The 25,876-nt window shown below is 35.3% G+C and overlaps 1 protein-coding gene across 1 annotated transcript; it reads right to left on the reverse strand.

The window, feature by feature from the left end:
* Window positions 1–1,762: 1,762 nt before the first annotated feature.
* Window positions 1,763–4,068, reverse strand: LOC131600573 (homeobox-leucine zipper protein HAT14-like). Its single transcript, XM_058872715.1, has 3 exons — window positions 3,581–4,068; window positions 3,343–3,422; window positions 1,763–2,201 (listed from the first exon to the last, which is right to left on the reverse strand). The coding sequence occupies exons 1-3, from the start codon at window positions 3,947–3,949 to the stop codon at window positions 1,988–1,990; spliced, it is 663 nt and encodes a 220-aa protein (XP_058728698.1). The 5' UTR covers window positions 3,950–4,068; the 3' UTR covers window positions 1,763–1,987.
* Between the last annotated feature and the right edge of the window lie 21,808 nt (window positions 4,069–25,876).

Raw genomic sequence — 25,876 nt, forward strand, 5'->3', positions numbered from 1 at the left:
TTTTGTCCCTTTGAAAGAGATGGAGTGGGAGTTTCTGATCCATTGCCATTAAAAGCCATGTAGCTTTTATTATTATGTGGGTGGAAAACCTTCTAAACTCTCTGTGATTGTGTGATTTATGCATCTAGAGGACAATAGATTTAAATTTTAAACGGATAAAAATTAGAAAGTATTCATTTGAACTTATTAAACAAATTTTCTATAACTCAATTGTAATCTCGATCACATAATTTCTCTCTCTCTCATAGTAGATAAAATTAAATAACTATTTTTATTTGTTGATTGTCTACTTTCATCTTATTCTTGTTAGTTCGTGGTTTACATATTCTTAGTTGATAAATTGAATATTATTATAGACTATTTAGTATTGACCGACATTGTTCTTTGTCTCACACATCACATTTTTTTTGATAGATTTAAATATGTAAGTAGTCTTAACAAATTTTTGTTTTTGTTTTTGTCCTATCAAATATTTTTGTTTGATTTTGATCTTTGCAAATATTTTTCCTTTTATTTTTGGTCTTTGTTCTTTTGCTTTAATCCTTAAACAATTGATTTAGATTGGAATTGATCCAGTAATATGTAAAGTATTTGATTGTAGGCCTTATGTGAAATATTGGAAGAACTAAAATCAAATATTTTATAAATTATATGGATCAATTCTATTTTACATCAATTTTACATGTACTAAAACAAAAGGTACATTTGAAAGAATCAAAATAGAAAACAAAACAAAAAATTTGAAAGAATCAAAATCATACATTGTGATCATCAACATGTAATTTATTTTCCTAGTCAAGTAGTGCACATTGAGAAGGAAAAATACATTAAGATCTATTTGCACTTCAATATAGTCAAAGGTTGGATCAAAAGAGGTTTGAACTTATCAATTTTTTTAAGAGTAATTCCAGCTTAGAGAGAAACAAGATGATTGATGGGTAAATTGGATCAAAAGAGGTTTGAACTTGATCAATTTTTTTAAGAGTAATTCCAGCTTAGAGAAAGAAACAAGATGATTGATGGGTAAATTGGTATGACCGTTGAGTTTAATAAAAAATGGAGATTTGTAATATGGACTTAAAAAAATTTCATATTTAATTCATCATTTTAGTTCTGCCACACCTACAGGGCATCTAGTAGAAGTCGCGACGCGGATAAACAATATTTTTTAACATTTTTCTAATTTTTTCCACAAGGCAGGTGAAGATACACATAAGGTGGGTGAATTTTGCATCGGAGACATGTGAAGTGGTTGGAAGGAGCGTGATGCATGTGTCTCAAACATTGTGTCAAATTTAAATCATTTTCTGCCATTTTTCGAGATGAGAGTGATTATCTACAAAGATATTTTGAGAGATAAAGAGAAAGATTCTTATGAACTGTATTACCAACAAATCTCCATAATTCTCGGCTCAACCTCGTATAACTCTTAAAGCGATGAAATTGATGAAGTTTTCAATTCCATCCTCCAACGGTACTATTCATCAGTTTCAAATTCCATCTTCTAACGATATTATTCATCATCTATTTAAAGAAGATAAATTTTTTTGAAGACGTGCGATGTGAGTGAAGATGAATTAAGTCCTTGTGAGAAGGTGAAATCACTCTAACGAATGGACTAGATTAGTTTAGTTAACAACGAACTAAGATATAAATTATTGAATATCTCTTGTCATTGGTGTTATTGTTTTTGGACTGCGCAAAGCAAAAAAATTGTCATACCAGAAAATCCAATTTAAATCCTTTTTTTTTTGTGTTTCTCGAACCTTCATTTATTACAATATTTTTATATCAAATTATTTGTGGTTTTAATATATTGATTTATATCTTAATTACATGTAGAAGCCTAACCAAAAAAAAAAAACTAAGTAACTGCAAATAATCTATCATACAAAATGCATCAAACACCAAAGTTTTCCTAAGATACCAAAGGAGAACAAGATTCTATATCCTCCCACTTGCAAGCTAACTAGTGTGAAATTTACAATCATCGAGCCTTTGAGCCATTCTTGTTGTTACCACATAAAGGACACATAGTTAGTGTTGCTGCTGGAATCTGCATATAAAAGGGTGTTGCTACCACTGTTTGCATTGACTTCAGTTCTTGCAGCTCTCTCTTCAATTTCTTGTTCTCTTCTGTTAGAGTTTCGCAACACTTCTTTAGTACTTCAAAATCTGATTCAGTTTGTTTCACTTTTGTCCTGAACATGTTATTATCAAAGAAAAACTAATATAAGCTTTCACAAAAGGTGAGGAATAAGAAAAAGTATTCACTATTATAAGAGGATTTTATAGCTTATTTAAGATCGGTTGAATTATAAAATTGAGTTATACTCGATCGAAATTATAAGAGCATATTGGGTCCGTTTTATTTGAAACTTTTATAAAAAATAATTTACAACTATAAAATTATTTTTTAAAAATGTCAAAATAAACGGGCCAATTATAACTTATTTAAGATCGATTAAATTTTTCGTTATCAATTTGATTCCCGCTTTAGATGTCACGACTATGTTTGAGAAGGAGTGTTTTATAAGAATTAAATATTAGACCTGTTATGGCAGCTTATAAGTTTACTAGGTTTTTACAAAATTTTATAAAGCTAACTTAATATTAATTTAAAATTTAGAAAAAGATAATATTTTTTAAGAATAATAAAAATATTTCAAAGTAATACTTTTTAAATTTTTTTCTCATGTTAAATTAATTAGATTATTTTAATTTTGTCACAAATTATTATTGTTTATATAATTTCAAATAATTATACATCTTTCTACATAGGACCAGCCCGACACAATTAAACCGACACAATTAAACTGGAGACCCCATCTAATCAAAAAAATGGGTCCAAAATTTTTTTAAAAACATTATAATTATTTAAAATAACACCTAAAAATATAATTATATATTAATAAAAAAATATTTAATTATAATTATTTTAACTTTGATCTATCTTATTTTTTTAATTTATTGAATTTTATCAAATATTTTTTTTGATTTATTAACTTTTTTATATTTATTAATTTTAATGAAAAAAATTAGACTTTTTAAATTTTAAACCTTCCAAAATTCGAGGTTTTGATTGGAACCTGCGATTGAAAGTCGGGCCTATTTCTAATAATAATTATTAAAACCTTACACACAACAGTGAGTAACAAGGTACCGAAGGTAATGTCGAAGTTATTAATATCAAATTTGGTCAATTGAAATAAGATTTGCTTTATAACACATTTATAAAACTTATATCTTTTTATTTGTTAGTTAATTTGTTTCTAAAAATATATGGAAAAAAATTAAACTATATTTATTTTTCAAAAAAAAAAAAAAAGAGATGTAAATTACCTGGCTCTCCGATTTTGAAACCACACTTCTACTTGCCTAGCTTGTAGTTTCAGCCTTTCTGCTAATGCTTGCTTTTGCTTCTGAAGATATGAGATTTTTTTTATTAACACAATAATATTCTGATATTCTTAAATTTAATTTGAATATGTTCATTTATTTAAATTATGCTGCTTTATAATAATAATAGTTTATAATAAAGTAAATTGAAAACTCTAAGGATATTGATGAATTAAGGTACCTGATTAAGAGTAGAATGCTCTTTGAAATTTTCTTCCAACACTTCTGATTGTTCTTTTGAGAGCCTAAGTTTCTTCCTTGAATTACCATCTTCATCAACATTTCCAATTCTTGTAATTGGAACCTTCTCAATCTCTACCTCAAATTCATCACCAATCTCCTTCTTCATCATGTTCATGGAGTTCGAAATCGAAGACTCTAAACTTGGAGAAGTAAGTGAATTTTGAGTTATAGTATTTTCTTCATCATCATCCTTTGATGGTCCTAATGAAAGTGATAGATAATTCTTACTCTCCATTTTCTTCTTGTTTTCTCTCTTTTCATAGTCATGAAGGGCTAGACCTAGATCAAGATCAAGATCAAAATTCATAATATATAACTTGATCAAAATTATTGAAGAGGTTTGTACTTTATAAGTTGCAATATTCTTTTGAGAATGTTACATTTATATTATAATATGATGAAAAAGAGAGGATGTGAAATAGGAAATGATTGGAATGAAGAGATTTGTAGAATGGTGTGAATGTGTGAATTGGAAAAGAAAAGGTTTATGATTATTAGGATTTAGTGGGGACTAATTGATTGGCTTATTTTTGTTATTATTAGGAGAGAAGTAAAAGAATAAATAGAATCTAAATTAGGTTAAGTGTTGTGAAAGATGTGAAATTTCTATTTCTCCTTTGTTTTTGGTTGATGGGTTTGACTAAGTGAAAGTTAATGAGTCATCCCTTTTTTGAGGTAGAACAAGTTGTGCAAAATAACAAAGAATGATGAAGTGTATATGGTATATGGGATACGTGGAATCACGTGAAAAGTGGGTAGCACATATATCTCAAGACCTTTTAACCTTTCTCTTTTTCACTTTTCTTCATCATTTTTATTTTCTCTCTTGTGAATTTTAGTCGTCTTTATTATATTTTTTTATTATATGATTAATGTAATAACTTACTCTTTATGCATTTCAAGAAAGAAAAAAAACCTATAGTTTAATTTAAGTGGTAAGAACTTTTTAAATAGGCGCGCAATTTCAAAAACTAATTTGTGAAGTTGAAAAAGTGATAAGTAATTCAATGTCTAAATTCATGTACTTAGACCTAAATTCATTAAATAGTGTAATGTCAGCCCAAATGTGTGTGAGATTGGGTTGAAAATAGATTGGGGCGAGTTAACTTTTGTCAAGTCTAAGTCTGACCTGTAGTGTGTCGTAAGCTTATTTTTAGGCCTGAGTCTGACATTTTTTAAAGGTCTGATTAGCCTGTTAGCCTACATAAAAGCCTATTTATTTTAGACATATGTAAAAATTAAAATAATGTTTAAATAGACTAACTAACTAAAAGACCAAGAGACTAAAAATTTATTTGCAATAACTTATTTAAACTTACCTATTAGCATAAGTTCTCAGAGACTATTTGTTTAAGAGAACTTATGAAAACAATGTTCATCAGGTGTTTTCATCTTATTTTCACAAGTTATTCAAGATAACCAAATTTTATTTATGTATTTTAATTCAAAGTACAAAACATAACATAATGATAATAAAAAATTATTCATATTTATTTAAATAGGCCGGCCTGATAGGCTTAAAAGGTTTTTTTTAGGGTCTGAGGCTTAGCCTTTTTAAATAAATAGGCTTATAAAAAAGCTTAAGTCTTTTCTATTTAAAGAAAATGTGTGACCTGGCCTGAGCCTGTATAGGCTAGCCTGTAGGCCCCTATTATCGGTCTGACCTATTTCCACCTCTAGTGAGAGAGAGAGAGGGGCACGTTAAATTATTTTCCGCTATATTATAATTAGGAAAGTGATATTGAGAAGACTTGTTGATGTCAATCGCAACTTCTTAGATATGGTAGAAGATGATGTTGATCCATCTAAGGAGGTGAGGAACCTCTAAGAACTTCAAAGCTCAAGTTAGTGAGAGTTTTGGGAAATCAAAAGGCTCAACTGAATGAGAGTGTACCTTTTATTTAGAGAGTCACTCATTATATATTTGCCAAGGATAAGGTCCAAAATCTAAAAAATAGTTTGAAATATGTTGTCGCGGCAACACAAATCACATATCTATGTCAAATGCATGTTAAAGGGTCTACATTAATCATTTGATATTTTACTTAGTTAACGTATAATAAGTTCATTTCTAGGATTTTAGTTTGGAATAGTTTCCCCAAATTCTTCATCTCATAATTTGAAGTGAAGACTTGTACAATAGATGTGGGGATTTCTAGTTAACCCATAACCATGTTTCAAAGTTATTTGGATTGATAAATTCTGCCTTATCGGTGATGAGTGTTGCATACTTACAATTAAATTAAAAACTAAATATGTGAGAAGTTTTTTTAATGGAAACGTGCTTGTTTGATCAAATTTGAAAATTTTAGGAAGGCATGTTTGATGAAGTGTTGTCAACGGAATTCATTTCAAATGTCATTTTGTTGACATTACGACTTTCCTCTTTGATGTACTTAATGAGGACGTGGTGTTTATGTGACCCGTCTACATTTTTTTACAAGAGCGCTGATTGTTTAATTAAATCAGCGTTCAAGGGCGCCGGTTTGAATTGAAGAGAGTAATGTGGTTCCTTTTTTATTTCAAACCCTTCTGGTCAATATTTTGGTGTTTAGGAGGATTATTTAGGGTGTGTATGATTTGCTTAAAAAATGAGGTATTGGACAGAACAACTTTTTTTGTACCTGTTTGATGCTGAAACTAATCATGGTACTAGACAAAAAATATAGCAAGGGACTGGACAAAACCATAAATTCTTGTCTCCCACTAAACCAAGGGACAACTTTTTGTCCCAAACACAAATTATCAAAAAAATATTAAAATATCATTTTTTTACTCTATTTCTCATTATTTAATATTTTAATTCATAAATATAATATTAATATTTTATATATAATTATAAATATTATAATAAAAAATTATTATTTTATTCAGTTCATTGACATATTAAACAAAGTAGTAAAAAAAACCTCTATTTATTATTTTTCTTCTCTTCTTATTATTTAATATTTTGATTCATAAATAACAATATTTGTATATCTATAAAAATATTATATAAAAAATTATATTATTAAACATTTAAACAATGTAGAGTAAAAAAAATTATTTCTTCATCTTTTTCCTCCTTATTATTTAATATTTTAATTCATAAATATTATATTTTATATATTAATAAATAATATTATAGTAAAAATTATATTATTTTGTATAATGCATACATATATCAAGCAAAAAAAAAAAATTTGTCTAGTGCATTAACCATTAAACACAATACAATATAAAAAATTGTCTTTATATTATTCTGTTCGGTACTTCATATTTTACAAATCAAACGCACCCTTATTATTTAAATATCATTATTGCATCTTCATGCATATATTTAAAGGGTCAAATTTGCATTCCCTCCTTTTAGGAGTGTACTTTACCCCTGAGTTTTGTGAAATATTTTCACTTGTTTGGGATTTAGAGAACTAAACTTATTTCAAAAATAAAGTTTTCTTTCCTTTGATTATGTCTAGTGTTTCCTTCGATCATGTCTTGTCTAGTGTTTACGAAGGAATTAATAATTATAAAAATGTAGGGTATGTTGATTCTGGCAACATGCATGTAGAAAACATATAAAATAGGAGTTTTTTTTTTTTATCTTAGTCGGAATCAGTTCTATAATATTTATTTTTCTACCCTAACTTCTCCGTAAATGTAATATTTATTTTTCCAATAACTTTTTTAAAATATTATTGCAGGGTGTTTAACACTCTACAATTTTTTTTGTCTAAAATTTCAAACTTTCCTCCCTCCGTTGCGAAATGGAAAAATATTTATATATTTTTTTGAAAATTTCTTTACCCACCTCCCTATGGCTGGTCACCTCCTGCGAAAAACCAAAACTACCCCTGCTTCGGAAGTTCATTTCCGAAAGCGTGTTTTTTTAAAAAAATTGACTTACTTCGGAAGTTCATTTCCGAAACAATTATTTCGGAAGTTCACTTCCGAAATACTGCGATTTCTGCAGATTTATCAAAACACTCCCCCTCCCCCAATCATTTACCCTAAATCAAAACAAAAAGTGGCAGAGGCGAAAATTTGTGCAAACAGAATTCCAAAGCTGCATCAAGGCTCCAATCACACTGCTAAACAACATTCAAAAGCCCTCAATCCTAACACTTTGTAAGTTTTGAAATTTTTAGATCTATTATTCAAATGCATGTTATTTAGGGTTTTAATTGCATAAATGATATATGGCTAGGTTGTTAGTAGTATTTAGGTTGTTTAGAAGCATTTTGATTTGGTTTGAAGGTTGATTTAGGGGTCTGCCATGGAAGTTGCAGGAAATTGCATCGCATGGGTGTTTCGGAAGTTCATTTCCGAAAACACCTCCATCCCAGTTTTCGGAAATGAACTTCCGAAATATATCAGAAGTTCAAATTTTTTTGTTTTTTATTTTGCGCATATTAATCGATTTCAATTGTTTACAGGAACATGTCTTCTAGAGAGGGCGCTAAGGGAAGAAAGGATTCTTCAAAGAAAGAGGTGAAAGAGGTGAAGGAGGTGAAGGAGGTGAAGGAGAAGAAGAAGGTTTCGACCGGCTCTACTTCTCGTTCCCAGGGGGCCCGGGGCCCGGATGCTCAAGCTCAGTCTTCAGGCGTGAGAGTCGTGATCAACGCTGATGGTTCTGAGACTGAGTGGGATGAGGATTGGTATAATTATCTTCATTCGGAGGAGTTCGCTCGTCGGGAAGAATAACGTGTTTTTTTTTTGTTTGATGTGTATTTTGTAACGCTCGTCGGGCAGAATAACATGTTTTTGTTTTGTTTGACGTGTCTTGTTTTGTTCTGATTTCGGATTGTATCGAATAATGTTTTTGTATTGGATTTATCATCTTAGTTTTTGGAAGTGGTAACCGAGGCTGGAACATATGACGGAGGAGGTGGATGTCCGGAGGAAGAAGAACCGGAGGTACGTCCACCGCGAGACAAATGAGCCAATCAATGTAAGCTATAGTTTATCATTATCATCTGGGGACGTCATTTCTAAAAAATCAAGATTAAAAATAATAAGATTTTTTTCCCAATTTTTTGTAATGACGTCCCCTGATGATAATGATAAACTATAGCTTACATTGATTGGCTCCTTTGTGTCGCGGTGGACGTACCTCCGGTTCTTCTTCCTCCGGACATCCACCTCCTCCGTCATATGTTCCGGCCCGGGTTACCACTTCCAAAAACTAAGATGATAATATTATCGTTGTAATCTTCACCCGATTAAATAAAGCGAATTGAAACTTTAATTTTCGTTGGAAGTCTTTTTTTCTCCCCACCACTCTCTCATCCCCACCTACCCGTGTTCAACAATATGTAACTTAAATTTTATGTAATATTATCGTTGTAATCTTCACCCGATTAAATAAAGCGAATTGTTGTTGTTTTTCATTTTATTCTGTCCAGACATATTTTCGGAAGTTCATTTCCGAATTCCCCAGGGGGGTGCGTTCGGAGATGAACTTCCGAAACACCACATTTTCTGAAAAAGTCACTTTATTTCGGAGATGAATCTCCGAAATCAATATTTTATATTAAAAAAAACACGTTTTCGGAAGTTCATTTCCGAAAACACCTTTTTCAAGAAAAAAAGTACAGTTTCGGAAATGAACTTCCGAAACAAGGGGTATTGTGGTAAATTCACCGGAGGTGGCCAAGAAGGTTGGGAGGTGGGTGAAGAAATTCTCATTTTTTTTAAGAAATCTAGGTTGTGAGGTGGTTTGCATCCCGCAACTGCAATAATTTGCGAGGTGTTTGTCACCTGGCAAACTCACCCAACTACTCAACAATATTGTAGTGATCAAATGGTCTCAACCTCCTTTCGATCGTAGTTGTGGATGATCAAACTAGATTAGATGAACAAATATTTACCAATAAAATAATTAAAATATTTATTAAAATATTAATATAGATATTAAATTTTCTCTCGTAAATATTTGTTTCTCGTATTTCTCCTTTTAAAAATACTCCTACTAACAATTAACTCTAATAATTGTTGATGAGTGAGAAGTTTGAAGGCTCCATAGTGACTTAGAGAACACACAAAAATCCTTTTTCGTTTCTTTATGTTTCCCTGCTTTTTTTTTTCTTCTAAATATTCTTTGTTTGTTTGTTTCACTTGTTAAACCCACTGATGATTGGAAATAATTAGGATTCGACTGCACAAACAGTAGTCACTTGGTTGAAATGAACAACTAAATTAAATAAGAAAAACGCATATTAATTAATTAACAAAAAGAAAGATTAAAATTGAAGGATGTCCTTTACATCATCAATAAAGATTGAAGGATGTCCCTGTCCATGACACATGACTAAGGCCGGTGCTTCACCAATTAGTTTATTTAGTTTAGTCTCATCAACTTTTGACTATATTTGGATGTGTCCATAGTGATTAGTGACTAGAGATGTTTAAATTAAAATAGTAAACTTATTTTAAACAATTAAATATTACTAAATGTATTTACAAATTATTTTATTAAAACAACTTCTACGTAAAACTTAGGGAAATTTTTTTTAATAATCAAGTTTTAAAAAAAATATTCATAACTAATCCAAGAAAATTATCTCAATAACCATATTTGGGGTGTTTCACAAGTAGGCGCAATTTTATATGGCGCCTTTTTTTTAAAAAAATTCCAGTTACCTGCGGATTTACCTGTAGATTTAGTGTTATCTGCGGATTTACTTGCGAATTTACCTCCAGACAAAATATTAAAATATTTTACTGATATATTCGTAGGTAAGTCCGCAGGTAACACTGAACACGTAGGTAAATCCGCAGGTAACTGAAAAAAATTAGGAGGCGCCATATAAAATGCCGCCTACGTGTGTAACATCCCCAAACATAATTATTGGGGTAATTTTCTTAAAATATAGGTTAGTTATATATATATTTTTTTAAAACTTGATTATTAAAAAGAAATTTTCTAAAACTTACTGCAACAACGCACAAGTTAATAAAAAAATAAAAATAATATGTGAATACGAATTTTAATTATATATTTTCCTTCATCTTCAATTATATATATATATATATATATATATATATATATATATATATATATATATATATATATATATATATATATATATATATTATGAATTTATTATCATTTAATTTTAATGATACTTATTAGTTTAAGTTAATATATTACTTAATATATTTTAAATATAATAGATCATTCTCATTTTGTAAAAATGATGAGTAGATTATATGTCTTATTTTATATAAAAACTATCATTTTATACTATTAATATGGGTTAAATATATTTTTTATCCTCATAAATATTTTAAATTCGGTTTTAATCTCTATAAATATTTTCTTCAAATAATGGTCTTCTTTTAAAAATTTTCATCCACACTTTTGGTCCTTCCGGTTAAAATCATCGCTAATTTAGTCGCAAAGTAGAATTCGTGGCTAAAATTGTTACTAATTATGTCGCTATGTTGTAAAAATTGTCACTAAGTTGCAGGAGAGACTAAATATGTGGATGAAATTTTTTTGGAGAATCATTCTTTGAAGGAAATTTTTTGAAGGACTCGGTAAAATATGAGACATTTAGGAGTACCACAAACGTATTAAACCCTATTAGTATATTTATATAATTTAAATTTAAATGTCTAAAATAATTAGATCGATTTTTTTACATACAAGTCATCCAAACCAAAATATGTAAGAACAAGATTTGATTCTGCATCTGGCCTTATATTTTGATGATAACATAACATGATATTGTAGAAACAAGTTTAGTAATGTAACAGTTTATGTATAGTGTGTAGCTTTTGCTAACGGGTTTAAACTCTGAAGAAAATGTGTGTGGCGTCATCAGGCTATGAACTCAACACACTCTGACTCTGGAAGAAACCAGTGTGTTCACAGATTTAGTCGAGTTCTAAAATGCTTCTATAACAATGATTCTGATGAAAGTTATTGATCGAGCTTTTGAACGAGACTCTCATGAAATAACTTTTGGGGCCTCCTCTAGCTCTGAGATTCTATAGTCCAAGTTTGAAAGACAAGGTTCTGGAAGAACAAGCTCTGAATATTCTGAATACACAGCTTCTAAAGACCTAGTGCTGAAGTTCTGAAGACAAGGTTCTAGATGAACAAGTTCTGAAGACTCTAAAGACTTAGACTATGAAGATTTGAAGACCAAATGCGAAAGTTTTGAAGACAAGGTTCTGGATGAACAAGTTCTGAAGACTCTGAAGACTTAGGTTCTAAAGTGTCTCAAAAGACCAAGTGTTGAAGACTCTGAGCACAAGGTTTTGTTTGAACAAGTTTCAAAGACTCTGAAGACTTAGGTTCTGGTAACTCAATATTTTGATCCCTCTAAAAATGCTTCAACATCTATTATCTAAAGCCTTTGAAGATTAGAAGATAAAGTTCAAATTTGGATTCACGTGAGGAAACAATAAGTGGTATCTACTCTTCCACTACCCAGATAGGGTGGCGCTAGGTCAGTATTACTGTGCGTTATTGTCTACCACTCTCTCACTGACCGTTGGAACAATACAGCTTGAATTAAGTATTCCAATTCTACCCTTCAACAGACATCTTTTCTTAAGCTATAAAATGAAGACTTGTAAGCTTGAATAAGCTGACGAAGTAGAACATTTATCTGCATTACAAAATTTATGTTGAAACGCTGCTAAAATCACTGTGATCATTTCTTTGTATAAGTTTTGTAAGCAAGTGAACTTTTGTTTGTTAACTTGCAACAAGTGAGATTTTGTTCATTATTTGATTGTATTTCAAATTTGTGTAATATGCTTTTAAGAAGCAACTCTGTAGACACAAATCTTTGTATTCAACAAGTGAAGTTCAAAGTTCCATGAGAGACTAGGGCTTTAGTTAATTATCAAGAAGACGTTGAAAGTTAGTCTTTGTGGTTTGCAATAAGTGATAGTTAGTCTTTGTTGTAGTTTTCATTATTGACAGGTAGTCTCTATTTTGGTTCCGTAATTAGTTTAATTATAGTGGTCTAAGTTCTTGTTGATTAGGTGAAACCACCTGGCGGGTGGACTGGATTAACTTTGTTAGTAGTGAACCAAGATAAAAATAATTGTGTTATTTATTTTTGTTCTTGTGCTCTTGCATTTTGATTGGGGAAGAAATTGATTTTAAACCTTGAAACCCAATTCAAACCCTCAATTTTGTTGTGTTTCACGCACCTTTAATTAGCATCAGAGCTTCGGTTATGATATTGATTGTTATTAAACACTTAACTGTGTCAGATAAAGATCGAGAACTTTTCTGTAAAACACTATGGCCATTCAACCACCGCCTGCATGACCAGTCGTCAATGAAAGAGAACACTACAACGTTAAACCTCTAATCTTTGATGGAGAAAAATTTAATTACTGGAGGGATAGAATATAAAGTTTCTTTCTTGGATATGATGTTGATCAATGGGATATGGTAGTTAATGGCTACGAATATCCTGTTTATGCAAGTGGAAACAAGGTCTAAAGAAGAAGTATGAACGACTAAGAAAAGAAAGAGTATAAGAATCATCACAAAACTAGAACCATTCTGTTGAATGTGATTTCTTATGCGGAGTATGAAAAGATAAAAAATAGAGACTCTGCTAAGTCTATATTTGATTCTTTGAGAATGTCGCACAAAGGCAATGCTCAAGTAAAGGAGACCCAGGCTCTTGCCTTGATTCAAAAATATGATTTCAAGATGGAAGATGATGAAACTATTGAGAACATGTTCTCAAGGTTTCAAACTAGAGCTGGCAAAACGGGCCGGCCCGAAAGCCCGCAAAAAATTGCGGGTTTGAACAAAAAAATTAGAGCCCGTTTATAATCCGGGCCTTTAAGCCCGGCCCGTTAAAAGCCCGATGTTTAACCGGGCTAGCCCGACCGGGTTGCGGGTAGCCCGTTCATTTAATTTTTTTAATAAAAATTATGACAAATTTTATTAATAATTTCCATACTATATTTTAATAACGAATTAATGATTTATAATTGATTATTTATATATATATATATATATATATATATATATATATATAATTTACGTAATATAATTTTTCATAGTTAACACAAAATACGTATATATTAGATTAAGAGATCTTATATTATTTTATATGTAATATACATATTATCACTTTAGAAATGAAAAGATTTTTCAAATTAAGTAGTATTACTTTTTTTTTTTCAATACAGTTTTTTCTCTTCAAGTTTGCTCTCAATGAAATACTGTGTACCTACCTACTATCCAATATTGCCTTCCTCATAGTATAGTAAAGCATGTTTACTGGTTTCTACATTGGTGTTTTAGAACTCATTTTAATTGTAATCTTTGTCAATTGTCAAGTTGTAAATACTCCTTCCTAAATTCATATTCTCAAATTAATCAAACTAGTTAACCAATGTATTAAAATAATGGAATAAAATAATACTATTATTTTAGTTTATGATCTATTATTATTTATATTTATTTTTAAAAATCATTTTTTAATTAAAAAATAATATTAAATATAATCCGGGCCGGCCCGAATAACCGTAGCCCGTAAAGGGCCGGGCTTGGACAACTAAATTATAGCCCGTTTAAATTCCGGGCTTTTAAGTCCGGCCCGCTAAAAGTCCGAACCCGTCACGGGCCGGCCCGAAGCGTGCCGGTAGCCCGTTTTGCCACCTCTATTTCAAACCCTTGGTGCAGGACTTAAGGGTCTGAAAAAAGGGTATTCTACTTCACATCACGTTGTTGCACCCCAAAATTTGCCCTCTTTCTTGTGCTATAAGTTATCAACGACGTTTATTTCGTCGTTCAAAAATCAAGAAAAAATTAAAGTGTTCCTTTTGTTTTGAGACTGTTAAATCAAGAGGTTTGTGAGGTGAATTGCAAAGGAATAAATCATGGTACAAGGTTATGAGCTTAAGGATAACATTGTGTTCAAGGCGCCGCCATACGTTCAATTTGTTGGTGGTTTGGTTCGAATTAAGGAATTGAGATTGAATTAAGGTTACAATAATTTGAGGATGAATTTGATGATCTAATTGACTTTATTATTCCAATTTTGTTCAAGGTCTCAAGTTCATATATTCATCTTTAATCATTCATGAGATTGGTATGTTTCTTCAGAGATAATGGATACATGAGTGATCTTGATCTAATTTCTTGTGGAAGTAAAAGATTCATTGTTCAATATTCAAAAGAGACATTCTTTGATAAAATCATTAAAATTGTTTGTAAGATCTATCACTATTCAAATTCAAGAAGAATTCATTTAAAAAGAAAAAACTCAAATGTCCACATTTTCAAGACCATACAATGTTCATGTACTCATTTCAAATCTAATCATGTTGCATTCCATGGAAATTTCACGAAGAACTCAACATCCAAAGCTATTACTTAAATCAAGTCCAAATCTTCAAGAGTTGGGGGGATCTTGCTAATCAATCGGTTTCTTGATGACCAATAGTGCCGACCCACCGCTTGTATCAGTTCAACAGAATCCAAAACCGTAGTTGCAACAAATTGAACCAACCCTGCAGTGAAGATACAAGAAAAAGAACCGGTTCAGCATGGGGATTTTTTGGCACGTTACATAAAGTTTACCAACATCAAAGAAAGCCCGATAACCGAATGGCATATCAGAAGAAAAAGGATTCATAACAGAATCTGGATTCTCTCGCCACTCTCTTTCAAGCTCCATTGAATTGATAACAGAATTTCAGATGTAACAGAATGTAACAAAAACTGGAAGCTCTCTGGAATCTCTCTCTCGATTCTCCCTCCATCAATATCATCTTCAACCTTTCCCCAATCTTGACTCTCTCCATTCACCTTGAACAACAGAAAAATCTCCAGAAAATCTTTATCGCATCTTCAATCTTCAAGAATTCTTCAACGCATCGCCAACCTCAAGAATCTCCTTTCAATCTTCAATTTTCTTGACAATTCTTTGTCAAACCTACACAGAATCTACAACTCAAGATCATCACCTTCAAAGAGAACTAACAGAAAATAGCAGAGCAACATTCAGCAAGAAGAAGATGTAACAGAAAAATCGGAGAAGAAAATGGAACGAACTTCTAACCGTAACAAACTTTGAGCGGCTCTTGAATCGTCATCGGATCTTCATCGCTTTTGATCATCTTCATCTCATATCATAGCAAAAGCTTAAAACAACTTCAGAGATTCAACAACCTTCACCACTTCATCTTTCAATCCGCACTACACAAAATCTTCAGATCTCAAGAACTGGTATCGGCTTCGCAAGAAAGACGAAGACGCAACCTCCGCTCTGTATTCAACAACACAACAACTTCGGCATCAACAACACAGAAAAGCAAATCGGAGAGAAGAAGAAATGCACATCAACGCCAACCTTACGCATCAACGTTTCATTCGTCTTCATCACGTACCTACAACAACTTCACGACATCACTACATATCTTCACCTGCAACAAGCAACATTATACAACTGTGAATCTGCAAACAAATGGAGATAAAGAGAGAAAGAGTGAGCGCCGCGGGTTCACCGATCGATTCGAGAATGAAACAAATTTGAGACGAGAGATCAAAAGCTGAGAATAGAGAGTGAGGCCGGAAGAATTTTGCCGGAGGTGGAGGCCTTCACGCTGCCGTCGCACACGAAGAGAGTTTGAAGCGGAGAGATGAGTGTCGTCTTGTTTGCTTGGTTCACGATGACAGGATGAGGCTCCGATCGGAAGAGAAGTCCAAATCGCCGCCTCTGAGATTGAGCTTCCGCCGCCGCTGTTTCACCGTGAAGAAGAAGAGAGAACAAAGCTAAGTGGCCACATTTGATAGTTAACCCTAATCCCTTTCCTTTTTTTTTAATTTTAGCAATGTGAATTAATTGATTAGTCTGAGTTTTAATTGTTTCATTAACTGGAAAATGATATTAAAAAATCTGATTACTGAAATTGGTTTAGAAGTTCTAACGGATTGAATTGCATTGGGCCTTAAACGAAATTGCTTCCTACACCCCCTTAAGCCCATAGCGCCTCCATTTTTGGTGCTGATCTGAACAAAAAAAATTCTTCGGGCCACCTCTGGCTAGGCCACACGCCCTTGTTGTCTGCACCATAGCTTTTCAGACTTTCACCCCCCTAAGAGCCCATGTACAACATTTTTTTTTGACATAAGAAAGTTGTACAAAAATGTTGATGGATCAATTTGTCTGGGCCTTGCACCTCATTGTTGACTACACCATGATTTCAACATTAAACCCCCCTGTGTGCATAGTTTTACATATTAGATTTAGTTGCTTTAACTAGTTTGTTTCCTATTTCTTTTAGATAATAAAAATGTATGAAAACAATGATATTTTTGTTAGATTTTGACATTATAATAGAATATAGAATCATTGAGTTTTGTTAATTTTTGGTTGATAAAAAAAATGAACAAAAACATGTATTATTTCCTTGTTAGAATTTAATTGTTTTGTACATAGTTTTGTTCTAATTTTAGTTGAAAATGTCACAAAAAAACAATTTAATCTTGCTAGATTTTCTTTTAGAATTCATTTAGAATTTATTTTCTCTTATTGTCTATGGCGGGTGCATGCCTCCTTGTTATTACTGATTTGTTTGCTGAGATGTGCGAGATACTTCGAGAGAGCCTCTGATTGCGATTCGACTTGCTTCGTGTTCCACTTTATTTGTGGGACACAATTTTGCTTTCAGTGCATTTGATTTGCGTCGTGTTCCACTTTATTTGTGGAACACGAACCTATTTCCGATGTCCGTCATTTGATCTCTCATTCATTGAGATGTATATTCCTGTATCGTCTGGCTTGTGTTTCTCTTGCAGGTTGCTTGTGTGGTTGTGTTTGATACGCACCACATAGCGGTTGTGATTTATTTTCACACCGCATCGCTTTGACGCTTATGCTGGACTCCTGGCTTTGATGGATGTTAGATTACGTGAAGTTTCTTCTCTGCTTACGCTTGCTAGCTCATTGGGGATTTGCTATCCGTTCGGTATCGTCTCCTTGCCCCTTTTATCGCTTTCTCGCATCATCCTATAACATGAGAAGTAGGACTTAGACATGCATCTGGCCAAGCCCTCGAAAGAGGCTCTGTTTTTGTTGGTGTGTTTATATTTGTGCTTTGCGGCAGGGAGTCACGGTGTAATAAGTCCTATATGGCACTCCGTTAAGTCCTCATGGAAGGCACGCGGAAAGGGTTAGCAATCAACCCCCGCCTAGTCTCATCGAGTCTGTTCAGTATGCGCACGCTACGCGTGGCTCGCTTCTGAACCTGCACAAGATCTTGTTATCGAGTATGTCAGGAAAAGGGTTCATGCAGCCGGACCCCCGCCTTTCCTATAGCTCGTGTCGCTCGACGTTGATGCTCGGTGTACGCACGCACCGTTTTCCTTTACGATCCGTGACGGCTTGGTTGCCGAGAGGGGTCCGCCCTCTTGTCTATGGCCCGATCATTTTCACGAGGTCTAATGCTTGGTTGACTTGGGTTGAGCTGCTCCCCTTGGCTATGGCGGGACCGCTTTTCTACCATTCGGTCAGTACCGTTGGTTTGTTTGCTTTACGAGCGGATGCTCGTTTGTGTGCTCATTGTTTGCTTTCGCCTTTCCCCTCGTAGGTTGATAGCTTAGCTTAGACTTGTACCCTTTGTATGATAACATTAGGTAGAAAGCTTTCCCCCTTAAGTTTGGTTTTCCTCGTGCATTCTTTAAAACACAAACCACACTCTTTGATTTTCTTTTCTTAAGAGCTTGTTATTTCCGCTCCATTCCCAAGCATAAGTCTCCAAAGGTCGAGCAGCGGAGTGTGAATGTAACTCGTTCACCTAAAAAACAAAACAAACAGAAATTAGTTAGCCGAGCTACGGTAGCTCTGATTCTGCAAAACAGATACGTAGGCAGCGGGGTAGGGCCCGTGCGAGCACAATCCTTTATTTTCCCTACATTCTACATTCATTTTAGTCCAGATTAGCGTAGATTTGTTACACACCCATAGTTTTAGACACAGGCGTGGATACCATCGAGTACGATGGGTGCGAGGGGTGCTAATACCTTCCCCTCGCGTAACCGACTCCCTTACCCTTTTTTCTCTGGTCGTGAGACCGTTGTCTTGTTTTTGTGGTTTGCTGGCATTCCCTTCCTTTTCAGGATAAATATGTTAGTGGCGACTCTGTTAATTTTCGCGGTAGTGACAGCTGGCGACTCTGCTGGGGACGTCTCGACCTATTGCGGGTCCGGACTTAGCGAGTCGATCCTAGTGCTTGTGTGTTTATCTTTGGGTGCTTTACTGCTTTGCATATTTTACCTGTTTGCATTGCATTCTATGTGTGCTTTTACTTTTCTGCATCATATTCTGGACTGTCTGGATTTCTATCTGTGGGTGGGTGTTTCAAGAGGTAAAAGACCCAATACCCAGGTCATGAGTGATACCATAGGAACTAGGACTAGAGTGGCCGTGACGGACAGAAGGCGTATGCCTGATTGATCTGATCACGTATCCACGGGCAGAGCTTGGTGGAATGAGGCAATATCGTATGATAACGCCTACATTCGATCCTCTGTTGGCTTTTTGACCTACCTTGACCTAGATTTACCCGTGAGTGGGGCGGGAATCAATCATTGCTTAACAGGTACATTGATGGTGACTTTGGTTCTTGTTCGTGGGTTACCGCTGTTCTCGTTCGAGTGTACTATTGGTTCCTGTTCATGGGGTACTATGGTTCTTGTTCGAGTAGTGATCTATGTTCTATTCCAGTGTGTTGGTGACTATATGTTCTGGTTCCGATGGTAACTTGTTCCATTGGTGACTTGTGGTTTGCGTGGTGGTCTGAAACTATGCCGAACCTTTGACCTTGTGCCGTGTGATCTCTCGGCGTCTCAGATATATCCAGTATTTGTGGTTCCCACCACCTTGCATCATTGCATATTTACTTTTCCAAAAAATGATGTACAAAAAAAAACTAGCATACATGTTCCTTCCATTTCCAAGGAATCATATCTGTGAGCCTCGTGTCGAGCTTTTCCATTTCTTGCTTGCTAAAAAATCAAAACACGAGGATTCCTTGGGAATTGAATGAACATGGCATTGCATTCATATCATGCATCTCATACATTTCATGCATAACAGGTGTTCAAGCTCGAGGATCTCTTATTCAGACTTGGTACTCTCTTCAGGCTCGCACACTTGACTTGTTACTGTTGTGAGCTCAAAGATCAGTTATGGAACAACTTTGTGGGGATTTTGCCAAGATGAAAGCTCAATTGGGTTTCTTTTTGAAGACAGGTCTTATTCTCATTTGCTTCCACGGTTGCTTTATTTGCAACTGGTTAAGTTCCGTACTGTATTGATGTTTGCAAGTTCTCTACTTGATGACGATGACACTAGGTGTGAGTTCTATTCTGGGGCACCTGGTCGTGATGTTATGATCTGCAAGTATTTGAAATTGCTTGGGGCTCCCGCACGAGGGATAAGCAAGACATTGTCTATCTTGAGCATTGAACCATTTGCATTGCTCGAATCCCTAAAGCACTTATAATTTCCGTGTGACTTCGCCTGAATCTTCTGCCAATTAATAATCAAGAGTGATCTGCAGAGACACCTCTCATTCTCAAGGATCTACTTCACATCCCGAGTCACCTCCTCCTCATGGAGTTTCCTTTTTAGTAGCCTTTGCTTGTCAGTGAAGACAGAAAGAATATGAGAAACAAGCTGATGTAATCATATTGCCCTTATGTCATGTTGCTTCACTGCTTGTAGGAATTTCAGTTGGTTAAGATTCGAGCTTTGGGTGTTTCTCACCACAGATAGCTCTCCTGATTTTGATGACAATACTCGGTGTTTTCCATTCTGGGGCACCTGATCATAACGCCAATCCTTACAAGGTGTTAAGGTACCAAAAGTCCAGGACTTGCTCGATGCAAAGATGTTTGAGTTTATTCATAATGGTTTCTACTGGTCAATCCCATTTCATTTGCTGCAGATAGAATGTTTGTTCTTCCTCAATGAGTAACTCATGAGGATCACTTGTAACCTGTACTTCTAGAGGTTTTCTTCCCAACAACTCTTGTGTGTTCCAAGTAACGACTTTGATGACCAAGCGGCAGAGGTTATTGTTGTTCGCTGATAGTAATACAAGTTTCCTCCATTCATGATGGTGTTTTCTGTTTCAGCAGCTATATTTAGGGCTCCCGACTGAGGGATAAGCAAGACTCCGTGTTCTTGAGTTCGCATCACTGGCAGCTCAAATCCCTAAAGCATTCGCAAACTCCAGTCACTGTTTTTTTTGGGCTCCCGACCGAGGGATAAGCAAGATGCCTTGTATCTTGAGTTTGTGCACCACTGACACAACTCAAATCCCTAAAGCTGGACACTTGTAACTTCTGTATGACTTTGCCGAAATCTTCCTCCAGGAAGTGAACTAAACTGTTCTGACGTAATGCTTGGTGTGCTTTCCACTCTGGAGCACTTGGTTATTTGATTGAAGGTTGCCAGTCATTCAAAGACACGGTTCAAGACCCGATTGATTCAAAAGCTATCGCATTCGCACCTGAAGGATAGAATTGAAGTCCTCCATTGACTCAATGGATCTTCTGAAGCAATAAGTCCATACGGAGAGGATCTCCTCAACGTTGGCAGTTCTTAAATCATCATGCATGTTCATGTTTAAGCTTTCTTGTTTTGTGCAATATTGTTGCATGCAATACTTGTTTGTTTTTGAACTATAATCATAATGCATTGGATATGTTTGTCTTGAAAAAATCATTCGCTTTTGCTCTTATATGTTTTTCTATGTTTTTGTGATACTTAACTCTTGTTAATAAAGCATGATAACTCCGAAGGGAGAATGATGAACACATAATACCAATAACCTCAAATGGTATGCTTTTGAGTAGAACCTTGTTGATGATGTACAGGCATTGTTTCAAATTCCCAAACACTGGAGATATAAGGGAGATAAACCTTCGTTAACCCTTCTGAGCCTTTGAAGTAGGAGTTTCTTTTCTCAAAATAAAAAAACCCTCACATTTAACCCAGAGGCGGGTAGTATTCAGTTAACCTGATTGAGCATTCAAAATTCATCAGGGGCACACATATAAGGATACAACAATGGTTATTCTTCAAAAGTTTGAGGAAAGTCAAATCCACAACGGTTATCCCTCACCTCAGGAGGTCGAGACATCAAAATTATCCCTTACATCAGGGGGTCAAGATATGACGATACCTCAATGGTAATTCTTCACCAATCAATGACTCAGGCAGTCACAATCACTTCCAACAAATCTGAGATTCAGGATCACACGACTTGTTCAAAAAAAGAAGAATAAGAAAAAAAGAAAAAAAGGAAAAAAGAATGGAAAAAAGAGAAAGAAAGCCCGCTAAGTCAACAACTTGAAAACATGTGACTTAGGCAAAAATTAGGGCATCCCGCTGGACATCCAAATCAAAATTCAAACGAATTTGTCCAGGCAAAAGTTAGGGAAACGAAAAAAAAGAAAAGCAAAGCAAAGCAAACAAGGATTACAAAATAAGAATCCTCATCAAAAGAACAAAGTCGTGTGATCAGACACCAAAAACGAAAGGTAAAGTGACTGCCATATCCAGAAGACCTCTTTGACTCCTCAATCATTTTCGAACTCCTCTTGAAAGATGAATGCTCATGTCAAGTTAACTGAACTTAGGACTGGAGAACATCACGAAGGGGGTGGGCACCAAATAATTTGAGCCTAAAAATCCTTTTTTCTTAAACCGTGAACCTGGCCACGTTACAACCCTTGAAAGTCCTAATTGAAGCAGGGTTAATTCGAAAGCAGACTATACATGAGAATACGGTAATCTGACTCCTAGGAGATCCGCTAAACGCTTGAGTTGGTATCACACCATCTTTTCTTTCTTTCACAAAAAAATCGATGTTACGACATCCTTTCATAAAAAGTTTCTTTAAACTTCAGGACAAACATACTCTTTGCATTAGAATTATATTTCTCATAATAAACATTCTTTACATATGAACAAGTGCTTGACATCAAGAAAGTTTCCATCATGAACTTCAGATGAAACGTTTATCCTCCCGAAGGACAAGTTGTCTTCCGAACTCCGTTGAGTAGAGGCAGCAATATTTCAAAGTCTGATCACCCTCAGGGGCATAGAAGCATTTGAATACTCTATCAAGTAAGTTTTCAATCAATCTGAGGCAATCAGGTCAAGATTAGAAGAATCTCTCAAAGTGCTAAGCAATCAGGGGCATTCACGCAAGCGCAGTCGAATCTACTACCAACACTGGTTAATCAGGGGCATGGTTCCAAAGTTCATGATACTGGGACAAGTTGGCTATGATAGCACGAATCTCAAGAAGGTCCTTAAGGCTGGGGCAAAACACTATGTATTGGCATTCTATTCTCATCAGGAGATGTTCGGTTTAAAGTTTAGGTGTGAGCTAAACAACTTATGAACTTGAGAACCGTCAGGGTCTTCATCCTCATCAGTTAGAAGCTGAAAGCCCAATACTTGTTGGCATTCTTACGATCATACAAGTATGCAGAACACTATGAAAGCCAATCCCTGTTTGGTCTCTTTGAAGTCAACACTTGCTTGACCTCTTAAGCCCACTTCCTGGTGACACTCTCTCGGAAAGTCAATGCATGTTTGATGCTCTGGCCGATACTTGTTTGGTATTCTAATCACTGCTTGCCTATCAACTCATTGAATCCATTCCCTGTATGGAAAGTTTCAAAATACAATGGTCTGATAATTTTTTTGCTCTTGCATTTTCCCATTGTGGGTGAGCATTGTTATCCTCTACCATGTGAGGAAATCTCGTGGACGTCATGCTATATCCTGGGGCATTTTCATTCGTTTACCTCGCAGGTACATCCTTTCGAGTATACCATGTCAACGCGTTGGTGGATCTATCCAAGTGAGAGATTCTCATTCCCCAGCTGAGTGCATTCAGACGAAGTTTTCTTTGTTCCAAGATTCTCATCTCCTCAGCAAAGCACATCTCAATTCAATTTCCGTGCTTCAGAAGCCTTATTCCCCGGTGGAATGTCTTCTCCCTAGTTGAATCATGATTGAATGGTATCTGATTCCCCAGCGAGCTCTTAATGAGGTTTCTTGCCTGAGCTCCTCATTTTCCCCAATAGAGCGTTTCTCTCCCCAACAGATTGACCTGTTTTCCCCAAGAGAGTCATCTTATTCCCCAATGGAGTTGTCTTAACAAGAGGTTCTTATGCCAAGTTCCTTATCCCCAGCGGATTTCTTACCTCCTCAGTGGATCGTTATGCAGAAATATTCATCTTCTCCACTGAGTCTCTCCTCAGCAGAGATTCAGATGCATCCTCCGTAGAATCTGTTCCCTTCAAGGATTTCCCCAGCGGAATGTGTTCTACACAAATAAGTTGGTCACTCCCCATCAGAGTTGTCTCCATGACTTGCCCTTATCTCCACATCCCCAGAGTGTCGAGAATTTGCTTCTCTACTGAAGTTGCCAGGGTATTCCCTAAGCAGTCAATTGGGATGTTCTTATCCCCAAGCAGGATTTATTCCCCAAACAGAGCTCGCATCCAGATTTGATCATCTCCAGCAGATTTCTGATCCATCTTTGTCAGCTCGCAGTTTGTGACTTCTGGTCACTCATCTTGTCCTCCCCGTAGAGTTCTATACTCTCTCCAGGACTTCTTCAGCAATTCAGTGCTCCTCCGTTGTCTCCCCCAATAAACGTTCGAATCATGCATCATTTGCATTGCATTCTTTAAGCGTGTAGCGTCTTCCTTCTCGAGAGCGTTATTCCATATACATTCATACATGCATCATGCATAAATCATATCATATTTGTTTCTTTCTGCAGGAAAGTCATCCAGATCTCAAAATGCCTCCCTGAGAGCAATTCGCCTAATCATTACAGGCACTTATCCTGATATCTAAATCAGAAGAAGTTTGTCTCCCTCTCCCTGATATTGCCAGACCAGATGAAAGTCATGCTTATTCCTGATGTCCCCAGATCGGTTGAAGAGATCTGTTCCTATCCTAATATCCAGATTAGTTGAAGGAACCGCCTCCGGATCTCCCAAGATCTTCCTAAGGAGCTAGCCCACTGATGCCTCAGATCAGTCGGAGATATCTCCTGATGATTTATTTCATCAGAAGAGGACTGTCTATTATTCCTGATATCGCCAGGTCAGTTGAAGACACTCCTATTCCCGATGTCCCCAGATCGGTTGAGGATATTTGTTCTTATCCTGAAACTCAGTTCAGTTGAAAGAACCGCCTCCGGATCTCTAAGATCTTCCGAAGGAGCAAGCCCTCTGATGCCCCAGATCAGTCGGAAATATCCATTCCCTGACGATTTAGTTCGTTCAGAAGAAGATATGTCTGCTCAGTCCTGATGTCCACAGATCAGTTGAAGACAATCTTGATTCCCGATGCCCCCAGATCGGTTGAGGAGGTCCATTTTCTTCCTGATGCCCCCAGATCAGTAGAAGGCACAATCCTGATGTTTCCGATCAGTTGAGGACTTCCACCCACCTGACGATTTATTTTCGTCGGAAGAAGACTTGCTTGCTCAGTCCTGATGTCCCCAGATCAGTTGAAAGCATTCTTTAAAATTCCCGATGCCCCCAGATCGGTTGAGGATATCCATTTTCTTCCTGATGTCCCCAGATCAGTAGAAGGCACAATCCTGATGTTTCCGATCAGTTGAGGATATCCACCCACCTGACGATTTATTTTCGCCAGAAGAAGACATGTCTGCTCAGTCCTGATGTCCCCAGATCAGTTGAAGATATTCTTATTTCCGATATTCAGATCGGCCAAAGACATCTATTTCGTTTTGATACACAGATCAACCGAAGATGTCGACCTTCTCTTGGTGCCCAGACCAATTGAAGTTTTTCCCTCAGCAATGGGGTTGCCTGTTCCTTCTTATCGCAAGTTGGAGCTCCTTAATTATTCAAATCAATTGAGGTTTTTTCTCCCTGCTTGCGGGGTGGTACATTCCTTCTTATTACAAGATGGAATCTTCTATTGATCAAGAGCGCAAATTTTCGAGTTCATTCTGGTATTCAATCTTCTTCCACATTAACAGTTCGAAACTTTCATTTCTCACTCGTCAGGTTCAAGAAGTTTGAATAGGGGCAGCTGTTGCACCCCAAAATTTGCCCTCTTTCTTGTGCTATAAGTTATCAACGACGTTTATTTCGTCGTTCAAAAATCAAGAAAAAATTAAAGTGTTCCTTTTGTTTTGAGACTGTTAAATCAAGAGGTTTGTGAGGTGAATTGCAAAGGAATAAATCATG

Source organism: Vicia villosa, linkage group LG4 (assembly GCF_029867415.1).
Source record: "Vicia villosa cultivar HV-30 ecotype Madison, WI linkage group LG4, Vvil1.0, whole genome shotgun sequence".
Classification (NCBI taxonomy): domain Eukaryota; kingdom Viridiplantae; phylum Streptophyta; class Magnoliopsida; order Fabales; family Fabaceae; genus Vicia; species Vicia villosa.